This window comes from Lindgomyces ingoldianus (genome assembly GCF_010093535.1).
Source record: "Lindgomyces ingoldianus strain ATCC 200398 unplaced genomic scaffold BDR25scaffold_25, whole genome shotgun sequence".
Taxonomy (NCBI): domain Eukaryota; kingdom Fungi; phylum Ascomycota; class Dothideomycetes; order Pleosporales; family Lindgomycetaceae; genus Lindgomyces; species Lindgomyces ingoldianus.
The window spans coordinates 418,768-431,535 of NW_022985186.1; the positions used below are offsets into that span (position 1 = coordinate 418,768).

General features: G+C 34.9%; 2 protein-coding genes across 2 annotated transcripts; both read left to right on the top strand.

Moving 5' to 3' along the window:
* Positions 1–1,254: 1,254 nt before the first annotated feature.
* Positions 1,255–4,738, top strand: BDR25DRAFT_357653 (uncharacterized protein; the record flags this gene model as incomplete). The annotated part of the gene is made up of 13 exons (XM_033695835.1): positions 1,255–1,506; positions 2,911–2,958; positions 2,981–3,133; positions 3,181–3,409; positions 3,482–3,521; positions 3,577–3,768; positions 3,862–3,985; positions 4,023–4,124; positions 4,154–4,215; positions 4,258–4,357; positions 4,444–4,587; positions 4,613–4,658; positions 4,704–4,738. The coding sequence occupies 13 exons, from the start codon at positions 1,255–1,257 to the stop codon at positions 4,736–4,738; spliced, it is 1,527 nt and encodes a 508-aa protein (XP_033545183.1).
* Positions 4,739–5,212: 474 nt separating this feature from the next.
* Positions 5,213–5,748, top strand: BDR25DRAFT_316133 (uncharacterized protein; the record flags this gene model as incomplete). The annotated part of the gene is made up of 2 exons (XM_033691576.1): positions 5,213–5,623; positions 5,725–5,748. The coding sequence occupies 2 exons, from the start codon at positions 5,213–5,215 to the stop codon at positions 5,746–5,748; spliced, it is 435 nt and encodes a 144-aa protein (XP_033545184.1).
* Between the last annotated feature and the right edge of the window lie 7,020 nt (positions 5,749–12,768).

The window sequence follows — 12,768 nt, forward strand, 5'->3', positions numbered from 1 at the left end:
TGCTATAGCAGCATAAGATAGCAATTTACTAGGCAGTGTATAAGATCTAGCTAGAAGGGTTTTAAATTTATCTACTATTACTTTATTTTTTACTTTTAGTGCCTTTACTTTTTAAGTAAGTGCTTTTATTATTATTTTAATTTAAGTTATATATTTTTTTTATTTACTTTATTATAGCTACTATTTTGTCTTAGGTCTTTTTAAGTGCTATAAGCACTATAGCTAATAAGTTTTTTTTTATCTTACTTTTACACTTTTTTTAAGTATACTTGTTTTTTTATTATGTTTTATTTTTAGTTAGCCTTAAGTGTAAGTTAATTATAAAGCTTTAAAGGCTTTTTAGTTAATATTAATTACTTTATTTATTTTACTTTTATTACTTAAGTTTTTTTATTATTTTTTTATATTTTTTACTTTAGTTGCTTTACACAGTCTAACATATATTTAGGTTAATTACTGCCCCTAACACCTTCCTGCAGGTCGACTGGCCGATGACTATGGATCGCGTGATCACCGCTGATAATCCAGGTATTTGAGGCGACTTGCTTGAGGGACTTGTTGATGTGGTTCTCCCCTTAAGCGCAACTACTTAAGGGTGTTGCAGGGGGTGGAGGAAACGCGCCGCGCCCAATGCGCTGCGCTTGATCGTGCGGCTGCTGCTACTAACAAGGAGGCTGCTGCTGCTAGACAGAAGGCGACTGCCTCCTAGAAAATAGCAGGGGCGTTAGCTAAGAAGGCCTAGCTTAAGAAGCAGCTACAGTTGCTCTAAAACTGTTAGGCAAAATATATTAAAAGAGACCTGTTGGTTGCAGTTACGGAGCTCTCTATGCGATAGTCACCAACACTCCTTTGGCCTACTGCTGCCTAGCCACGTCACCTGCTGCAGCCTAGAGCTATTGGTGGCCTTAAGTCACATGGTGGGTTCATCTAGTACTATATAAACCCGTAGTTGCCCTCCTTTAGCAATAGAATCCGGTTCCTCAAGCCTCTAGTGCCTCACATAGCGTTACAGTGATGAGCCTAGCAATTGCTTGCTAGTTAATTAAGCTGTTTTTAAACCAATACTAGTAAGAGCTCTTTTAACACCCTGCGTACAATTGTAACCTCGTTGTTACACTCTACTACATTCATGTTGCTCTTTTGCAGCACTTTAGGTATCTTTTAAGACTAATCTTAACCTTTTAGCTTGAAGAGGCGACTTAAAGTCTCTACTTTACTAGTTGCATTAATCGCAACCTCTACAATCTCCTAAGTATGCTACCAAAGCTCTCAGTCAAGCACTGTAAGGACAACCTCGTCCACCGCAAGGACATACTCGTCCACCTTAAGGACAACCTTGTCCAACTTAAGGACAACCTTGTCCAACTTAAGGACAACCTCGTCCACCTCAAGGACAACCTAGTCCATCGCAAGGACATACTCGTCCACCTCAAGGACATACTTGTCCACCTTAAGGACATACTCATCCACCCTAAGGACATACTTGTCTACCTTAAGGACAACTTTGTCTGCCTTAAGAACAACCTTATCTACCTTAAGAACAACCTTATCTAGTTTAAAAATATACTTGTCTACCTTAAAGATAATCTTATCTGCCTTAAGAATAAACTTGTCTACTATAAGAACTATTATTATAACCTCTAACTAACTATGTTATGAATATAATAGACTTTACTAATTTGCTAGTCTTAAAGACTATAAGTAACATAGTCCACAAGCGAATGTTCAACACAAGCAAGTGTTCAGCCCCACTGCTAAAAAGCAGCTAACTTACTACTAACTATAATACATTAACAACTATACAATTAATTATCTTTATAAAAGGCTAGAATTAACCTAGCTATTGAAGCTCTTAATAGACACACGTCTTTAACTAAGGCGCACGCTGCAGCACTCTACAACATTAATTAAATAGCTCTCTACCAATAACGCGCAGGGACAACTATGCAACGTGACTGTTTAGCTAACAACAAGAATTTTACGAAGCTAGAGAAGAAAGTAATTATTAAGCATATACTTAATCTAGATTCCTAAGGATTTGCGCCTACTCTAGGTGCTGTATATAAGACAGCTAACAAGCTTCTTACTAAGCGCGGCGCTTAACTAGCAGGCATTAACTAGCTATCTAACTTTGTTGCATGTACACTAGCAGTTAAAACTTACTTTAACTAACTATATAATTATTAAATAAGCAAAATGTAAAGATTTAGTAATTATAAGTAAGTTGTTTAAGCTTATAAAGGCTACATAATTAAAATACAGTATTATAAATTAGAACATGTATAATTTTAATAAGATAAGCTTTTAGATAGAAGTTATATTAAGCTAAACAGTTATTATAGACATAGATAGATGTAATTAGCTAAATGCTATATAGCTAGGTAACTGTAAATAGGTAATAGTTATTAAAGGCATTAACACAGATAAGTAGGTAATACCTCTGTACGTAATTTTTGAAGGCAAGCATCACCTATCTGCCTAGTATAAGGATAAGGATATACTAAAGGACTAGGCTATTAGTGTTAGCAATAACAGCTAGATAACTAACAAACATAGAATTATATAGCTAGAGCACTTTAATTTACATATAAAAAAATTATTTAGTAGGCTTTTAGCAGCTGTAAGGCTGAGATAGCCCTTACGTGCGACAGGTATATATACTATTCTGTACGCAATAATTAACTGTTAGTTAATTATTTACACCTTTTTAGTTATATTAGCGCAGTAGTATAAAGCTCTGTCCTTACATAATAATTAACTAACAACAAGGACAGTTGCGCGTTTAACCTACACTTTAGACAGCTTAGCTAGTTTTTAGACTAAAACAGGAGGCGGTCTCTTCTAGCGCCACGTTGTTGCTGCTAGGAGGTCTAGTGTATATAGCTTAGCTAGCGTGGGCCACTAAGCGAGCGTTGGTATAGTACAGACTTCCACTTGCCAGAAATCAAAGAGCAAATAGTCAAGACTCTAACTCCACAAGTCTAGTGATAATGGTGATCCTTACTTTTTCAGACCTGTAAAACCAGATGTCGCCCAAGTTCGTTCCCCGGACGAGCTCCATGAAGACATATTCAGTACCCGCACCGTTTTCCGATGTGGCCGAGCAACCGTAGATCTTTGGGACCGGTATGCCGTGTGAGCGGAGAAATCCATCGTCGCCACTTCGCTGGCTATGACTAGGTTCTTTGGCTCAGCAACCGCATACGGGATGCGCCCAACGAACTGAAATCCATCATGCATAGTGACAAGGAACGTTCGATTGAAACCCCCTCCAGCCAGCTTTTCAAAACGCGCGACATCTTCTGCGTTCTGATTGACAGATGCGGCCGCAAGGCGCTTGAGTTCGGATACGTTGAAGACACGTCTTCTTTCAGAACGCCTCAGGGCATCATTGTAACTCCAGTCCATAGTCAGTGATTAGCGTCGGCTTTAAAAGACTAGGGCTGACAAACATCCATCGCGCAGACGTATACTCGAATAGTTCAGAAGGTTCCTCCATTGATTGACCAGCCAGAGAACGAGTAAATTCTGTGAAGGAACTCCTAGTTCTTAGGGGCGATATAACTCGTGAAAAAGGATGGTAGAGGGAAGAAATAATCAGACGGCTATTCAAATATCGACAATACGCCATAACTTTGATCGCGTAAAGGTAGTGCGTCGTATCAGGGTGTGTCGTTTCAGGGTACCCGAGCTTATACCACACACAATATACGCGGAGAGCACTACTTTCACCCATTATCTTTGCTCTACTATTTCTCGTAACACCTAGTGCCCACCTACTTACAATAAAAGTGTAAAAACGTTTCGCGTAGTTTGAGGTTCAGTGACTAGGTCATAGAATGTCTTTTTAATCCATGTAAGTCTTCTGACGTACAAGCTTTCTAAGATTATCAACCTACCAAGATGTATTTTCTTAATCACCAACGCCCTAACCATCACCGCCGTCTCCCCCACCACTGTCTCCGCCGCCGCCGCCGCCGCCGCCGTCGCCACCGCTATAGCCCCCGTTCCCATTGCCTGAGTATCCACCATATCTGTTGTCGCCTCCGCGTCCTCCAATAATCCTGATGGGGGTGTTGGAGTTGCCACCCGAGGATTCGGGCAGACTTGAACCACAGCCCATTGTATGGCTTGACCGCGAAGAATAGAATAGGATGTCTTTGGGATAGTAATAGCTTCGAGGGTTTCTGTTGACGATTGTCTTGAGAAGGCTTCGTTTTCTTTGAAGAATAAAAAGGACAGACGAAACGCAACAAGAGGGAGAATTATTAAATTAAACAGACGAGGGTTTGCTGGAGCGTTTTATATAATTAGTATTAGTCTACGCAACACGTACTTAACGAACGAACAGATATGTGTTCGGCTATAAATATCTGTTACGAGGGCTTTTATCGACTACATTTGCTAATCTCAATGGTTAAAATTCGCTAATTCTAATGGTAGCGCAAGCCCTCGCTTCCATCGCGCTTTAGGACGCTGGTCATGAAGTCTCGCCCGACGCTGCGACTAAAAAAGACGCATTCAAGGTGGCTCATGAAATGGCCTAGAAGGGAGACGTGGTCGTTAGATCTCGTTAGAGTTGGCTTGGTAAGCGAGAGCAGACGTAATGTAGCGACACCAAGAACAAGCCAAGAAAGGCCGAGGCTCATACAACGCAGGTGGGTACTGTGTAAACGCTGATCATATCATTGGGAATTGATTAGCCATCATCACGGGCGTGTGGTCGTTGTTTAATTGAGAAATGAATTATGTGGCAGCAATACAGAGGTACATCCCCGTTAACTAAACGGGTTTTTATTATATGCTGGTAGTTAACTGGTGAGCTAGCTATTTTCGTCCTGCAGGACCACGTCAACGCCAATGAAGCGTTAGAGATAGCAAGCACATTACATGCTAGCCTTGGTCATGAGTTCTAGACCCTTATAAACCCTAATGAGGCTGGTTAGCCCAGCTTTCTCGCTCAAGTGGGCTAATCGCATTGCGCCTCCTTTAGATCACTGTGAAATCTAACATATTATAAAGCCCTAGTGCCTTGTCTACTCCATCCTGCTGAGCGAAGCTTGAAGGAGATAATATCGGGCGAACATAGGGATCCAGGCCCAGCTAGTTAGTTACCACTAACACGTTCACTAAGTACTGGACTAATTCAGCTCAGCTCTGTTTCTACCTGTCCTTGACTCCAACCACTTTTCGTCTGCAAACTTCCAGTAACATGGCGACTCCGAACGGCGACATGAGCCATACCAAAGACAAATTCGCATTCCTCAAGGCTCACACCTCAGAAAGCAAATACCGTGGCAAGGAATCCTTCTACCAGCACCTCTTCAACGTCTACAGCTATCTCAAGGCACAGTCACTCCCCGACGAGGTCTGCGACGCCGGACTTTACCACTCAGTCTACGGCACCGAGTTTTACGACTTCCAGAACGATAGCATCACCCGCGACATCGTGCGCAGCTACATTGGTGAATATGCTGAGGAGTTAGCCTACACTTTCTGCCAGCTTAAGAAGAATCGCTTTGACTCCATTGTCAATAATACCCCAGGCTGGACCTTGAAGCAGCACTTGGATCTGTGTCGTTTGGAATATGCAAATTTCTGGGATAACAAAAGCATCCGGAATGTACAATCTCAGATGGATATTCTTCAGAAGACAATTAAGCGGCTAGAAGGAAAACAAGGAAGTGTTACAGCTTTCAGGCTGCTAAAATGTTTTCCTAAAAGGAGAAAGTCAACGCGCAGATTTAGGTGGCACTTACTACAAGGAGGGTGGGCTCGCCTCAGATTGCTTCCAGGCGGAGACAGGCAATTAAAGGTATGATTAACTAGCAGGGGCTGGGGGTCGCTTTTGTGATCAAGAGGACGCAGTACAACATTGAAACATGTTACAACTTAGCAACTGCATAAAAAATTAGTAATAACTACGAACAATGAAAACTACAGAAAGTTGAATCTTGTTCGCCTTGAGTATAACTCAGTTCTTCATAGAAATCAAGGTAGATCTCGTGGATCGCACGAGCTGAGGTAGCTCGCATTTGCTCGCACCACGATCACTCCCTCTTGGCGCGATCTATTAATTCACGTGCTTCCCTTAGTAAGCCCGAGGACTGCTCCCTAAGGTCCTGCTCTGTATCCATGGTTACGTGACTTTCTGCTTGCCCAGCTTGTTCTCAATACTAATGTCCGCTAAGCTGCTTTTAAGTGTAACGGCGCAGGCAAGACAATGGGTCTGAATGCTGTGGGAATTCACTCGGAGAAATATGGGAGTGCGAGGGGACTCAGAAACCTGGGAATTCCATTGACACCTATGGGCTTTGTACAAAGGGATACAGAAAAACTACCAAGCTAGCTAAGAGGAGCGGTGCGACTAAGTACATAGGAATAGGGGTAGGGCAGGGGGCGGGGCCCTTGGTCAGAGCCGAAGCAAGGATCTTTTAGGTAGAGGTTCCTTGCTACACTTAGGATAGAACAATTTAAGCAAATCGTTACACGAATATCTAACTCTAAATTATCCGCTAATTGTAGTATAAGAATTATAACATGCTCTAGCTAAAGCTAAGGGAAGCTCCTAGCTACTAGAGCTAAACAACTACTCTCTTTAATAGCTAAACCTACTTTTATAGAATCTAAAGCTAGAAGTCTAGCTAATTTAGAAGCGAATTATAGCAAGAAAAGTATAAAAGACTAAATTACTTATGTATAGGCAAAGATTATATATTTAACTAGAATAAAGACTAACGTACTTTACAGGCGAGTTGCTTACACACCTAAGTTGCTTACTTTTGCTAAGACCCTACTAAACTACTCTTCCTACACTAATGCATTCTCTATAACACTACTTAGATGTGCTAAAAGAATGTTAGATATAGCTTACACTTTAAGCTTTTAAACAAAACATAAAACTCTTAAATAAATATGCTATAGCTATATGCAAAGTTCTATAAAAGATAATAAATAACTATAGCGCTAGATAACCTTTATAAGCTAATTCTACAGCTAAATTATAAAAGCTAAGTAATAAAAAGAAGCAGGTAATTATTAAGACTATACTTAAGCTATATGCGCAAGGAATTTCCTCTTAGAAGGCATTTATAGCTAATATAGCTAATTCTTTACGCGCTAAGCGTAATTTAGGCTATGTTTACATAAACTAGCCTAGTATGTTTGTAAAGTGTTATTTAAAGCTTAAAGTAACATTTAAGTGTAAGTATAACTATAAAAAAGCTTTTTATAAAAGTTCTAGAGTAATTTAAAGCAGGTTTAGCCTTATAGAAAATATTAAAGCTAAGTATAGCATCTAAGATAATAACACATACAACTTTAGTAAAATAAAGTTTATAATTAGCTAAATATCTTTTAACTATACTTATACTTAAAACTTTACTTTAAGCTTTAAATAACACTTTACAAACATACTAAGCTAGTTTATGTAAATATAGCCTAGATTATGCTTAGCGCGTAAAGAATTAGCTATATTAGCTATAAATACTATCTAAGAGGAAATTCTTTGCGCATATAGCTTAAGTATAGTCTTAATAATTACCTACTTTTTTTTATTACCTAGCCTTTGTAATTTAGCTATAGAATTAGCTTATAAAGGTTGTTTAGCGCTATAGTTATTTATTATTTTTTATAGAACTTTATATATAGCTATAGCACATTTTTTTAAGAGTTTTATGTCTTATTTAAAAGCTTAAAGTGTAAGCTGTATCTAATGTTCTTTTAGCACGTCTAAGTAGTGTTATAGAGAATGCATTAGTGTAAGAAAAGTAGTTTAGTAGGGTCTTAGTAAAAGTAAGCAACTTAGGTGTGTAAGCAACTCGCCTGTGAAGTACGTTATAAAGAAAAAGGGGGATATTTAAATATTTACGCATAAAGGTTTACATATAAGTATTATATAACATAGATACATAGTTTTACTTATGCGCAATTACTTATATCTAGGCTATAATACTACTACTATATATAAATACTAGCAACTTTTTATTTTTATTTAAAAAGTTATTTTTTATATAAGTTACTTTTTTATTATCTATATAAGTTTATTTAGTTACATTTTACTTATACTTTACTTTATTTATTAAGACTTACCTTAGTAATGCTGTACATTAAAATAAGCTAGTTACACTATATAAATAGCTTTATAAATAGTGTAAAGTATTTTAGGCTAGTATTATCTAGCCTTTATACACTTACTTTATAAGTAATTTGGTAGTATATAAGCTATTTTATATAGAGTTTTATGCTAAAATAGTGTAAGATCTTTGCGTAAGTAGGTGTATAAAAAGGTGTATATAATAAAGTTTTTTTGTTTTTTACTTTTTTTTTTTTACTTTTTACTTTTTAAGCCTTACTATATAATTTCTTAGCTCTTTTTTTTTAATATAGTGCTAATAGTAATAGATACTTCTGCCTGCACATACACACACACACACACACACATAGATGTCTCTTTAGCCTTCCTTCTCTACCTCTAGTGCTGTTAGTGCAGGCGTCTTTAACGTCCTTGTGCAGTCTAGCAGCCTAGAGTGTATTTATGTTACTCTTCTAACTAGTTTTACTACTAATAAGTAGTTTATATAGCATTTTAGTATAAATATATAAATTTTTTAAGTTTTCTCCTTTTTTTTTATATAAAATGCTAATTATAAATAAGCTAAGAAGTAGTATATAGTAGCTTTATTATTTTATAATATTAATATTATCTTGCCTACTAGCACTAATCTGTAGCTATAGGCAGTAAAAGTTATATGTTATAGAAAGTACTTTTATATAGTTTTAGTTTAAAGTTATAGTTAAGTCTTAGTAACTTTATATGCTTATTATTATAGTAGCACTACTAGTGCTTTTTTTTTATTAAGTATTATATGCTAGCTAACTTTTAAGCTAATGCTTACACTTTATGCGTATAGTAGAGCTGTAGTCTGCATTATAACTACTACATGTAAGGGGTAGTGTGTTCTAGAGAGGCTAGTAGCTTTTTTTTTTTTATATACTAAATAAATAAACTATTTTTTTTTACATATCTTTCTTTTCTAATTTTATAATAAAAAAAATAAGTATGTATAATAAAAAAAATAAGCTTTATATAAAAGTGTTATTAGTCTAGTTAGTCTAAAGCATCTTTGCGCACAGAATCTAGCTAGTCTACAGATGCTTCTATCTAAACAGAGAGGTAGTTAGTTAGAACTAATAATTAAAAAGCCTAATTTAGTGTTTTTTTATACATATATTTACTAAGTTATTTTTACTATTAATTTACTTTATTTTAGTAATTTCTTTTTTTTATATAATTTATAGAGTAATATAATGTTAATTATAAGTTACTTTTTACTAGTAGTGCCTAGCTTAATAAAGTAATTATATAAAAACTTTAAATTTATATAAATTACTACTAAGATTAGTAGTAGTTTAAGTGTTTATATAATTTACTATAAAGTTATACTAAAAGTAATTACATTATTAAACTTTTTAACTATTTTATATAGTTTACTAGTAAAAACACTTTTAGTTACTTTTTAACACTTAGTAGAATTCTAGTGTATAATGTTACTTAGTATTTTAAAGTAGTTACTTTACTTTATATAGTTTTTATTACTTAATAGAATTAAAAATCTTAGCTGTAAGCTAAAGTTTTGATTATTAATAAATAATTTATTTATAAAGATAAATAGCTTCATATAATTAAGCTATAATAGTAGAAAAGTAAAACTATACTTACTATTATTTATCTACAATTAAATTTATATGTTAAGTGTGTTAATGTTATTATGCAAAGGGTCTATAGTTTATATAGTAATAGATAGGTTAAATGCTGCTTTTAGTTAACATATAGATATAATGTATACCTTTTTTACACACTACTTAATATATTATTATGCAGCATTTTTATTTTTTAGGTTAATTATATAAAAGTAGCTTACTTATTTTTTTTAAGTAAGAACTACTATGTTATGTGTAAGTTTAACTTTTTTACTATTAAACTTAAGAAGCTGCTTTTTTACTAAAATAGTCTTACTTTTTATATAAAACTTTACTTTTTATAGTTTTTTTTTTTTTTACATAAAATTCTTTATTATAATGCTTAAAGTGTTATTTATTTATAAGCTAGTAATACTAAAAGTATACTCTTTTTTATTAGTAATTAAGAGATAGGGGTTATATAAAGAAATATACATGTGTAGCTTTTTTTATAGTAGTTATAGTATGTCTTCTACTAATATAGTTCTAATTTAGTAGCTTTATATAAAAGTTATACAACCTAGAGTATTATATTTAGTAGAAAGCTTTAGCGCATCTCCTTTAGTAGCTTTATGTATAGCATGCGCATAAGCTTATTTATTAATTAAATGTATACTTATATAATATTATGTTTGCAGTTACGGAGCTCTCTATGCGCTAGCCACCAACACTCCTTTGGCGTACTGCTGCCTAGCAATGCCACCTGCTGCAGCCTAGAGCTATTAGTGGCCTTAAGTCACATGATGGGTTCATCTAGTACTATATAAACCCGTAGTTGCCCTTCTTTAGCAATATAATCCAGTTCCTCATGTCTTTGGTGCTCTACATAGCTTCACATATTATATAGTTTAAAATACATTTTATATGTAGCTCTTAGGCTTAGTTTTATAGCTAAAAGTAGTCTTTAGCTTATTTTCTAAATAGTTAGTAATTAAGTAAAAATTTCTTTTTTTTTATCTAAGTAGCTAGTAAACACTAGGCAGGATTTCTTATATAGTTAAGTTATTTTACCTTTTACTTCTTATATAAGGCAAAGGTTAAAAATCTAACCTTTATGCTTTATTAAGTTATACACTATAACTTTAAAAGTGCTGTTAGTAATTTAAGTGTTTATCTTTATACAGTCTAATTTTTTAAATAGTTTTTTAAGTATAGTAATTACACTATCTATATAGAGCTTAATAAATAAGGCCTAATTATTTTATTTTTTTTAGGTTAGAAATACCTAGTCTAGACTTTATATAGGTTTTCTTTACTTTTTACTTCTTCTAGTATCTATATCTTCTCTTTACACTAGTGTAGATAGGTAGTAGAGGTAAGGTAGTTAACAGCTTTTTTAGCATTCTTACCTTCTTATTCTATTTTTTCTACATTATGCAAATTATTCTCTTTCTTAAAGTAACCTTTAAAGTCTTAAATGTATAAGGTAATAGCTTTATATAATAAAGTCTTATTATAAAAATCTTTATATAAGACAACATACTAGTTCTTTGCTTGTGTATAGTTATTATAAGAGTAGTTTAATAACTAACATTTTTTCTTATAGCAGATAAAGCACTTCTTTATCTGCGTGCAGGTGTCTCTAGATTATAGCCTAAACCTAAATAAAAATCTTCTATATTATTCTCTTCTACACAGAGGGAAGCTTCCCTCTTGTTGTGCAAAGTTGTATTAGCAGTCTATGTAGTATGCATTAGGCAGTTTCTAAAGGTATTAGTTTACTTTTTAGTCTATAGTAACTTAAAGTAATGCTTATAAGTTTGTTAGATATGCGCACCTACTGTTAAGACAGGAGGAACGCTTGACGAAAGCTGCTACATAGTACGAGAAATAAGCTCGAACAGTATGTTGCTGCAAATTGCTGCATGTTGCAGCAAATTGCAGCATTTTGCAGCATTTTGCAGCATTTTGCAGCATTTTGCAGCATTTTGCAGCATTTTGCAGCATGTTGCAAGCTGGTCGCGCATAGGGCAAGTGCGCGAGGGACTCGGATCGGCAAAACAAAAAGCCGAGCAACACGAGTAGAGCAGAAAAAGGATCGATAAATCAAGACAATCAATCATCATCCCATACATCATATCCAAACCCATCATTCATCTCAGGAAGCCTAGAAACAGTGCTTCAATCTAACAAAGTTACTAAATAAGGCTTTACATAAAAGCTTAATAGTAAACATAGTATATTCTAGTTTTAGTTATCCTTAATAGGCTTATATAATAGTAGTGTGCAGTAGAACATTTTTTTAAAATTTTATTTCTAGTGCCTTTTATATAAGCATAAGCTTATTAATTAGTATTTTAAAAACTTTATATAAACTTTTATTAAAGTTTTTTTATTAGTATTATATAAATGTTATTATTATCTAGTTTATCTAGTACTAGCTATAGTTTATATTAGTATTAAAGTAACTACTTAAGGTGTTATATAAATGCTTCTAGTTATGTCTAAGGCTTATATTATATATATAGTGTCCGTACGCAGCAGCAGCGTCGCGGCCTGGATACGAACGATCGCGCACGAGCAGGATCACGTATCTATGTCACATGATGCTCGTGCGCGAACCTCCGTGCGCGAACATCTAGATATCCCCCTTTTTCTCTGTACAGAGGAAAGACAAGAGCAATAGAACTAGAAACATGTTACCCTTACCTTACCTACCTTGTACGCTGTGCACACTGTACACCACTTTTACTCTTGCTACTTAAGTGCTTATACTATAAGCAGCTAGCTGTTAGAGCCTATTTAACACTAATTAGTGGTTAATTTAATTAACTGCAAATTAGCAAGAGTAACAATAGAGTACCTACGCTCTGCAAGGTACTTTGTTTTGTTACCTATCCCTTAGGAAGAGTAACAGCAGAGTACCTACGCCCTGCAAGGTACTTTGTTTAGTTACCTATCCCTTAGGATAGCAGATTAATCCTTTGCATCGTACAGCAAGCTCTGCTACTGTACAAAGTAAAGAGGAGATAGTGTAAGACGCACACTAAAGCCACTAAAGCTGCACAACCTAGCAGCTAGACAATA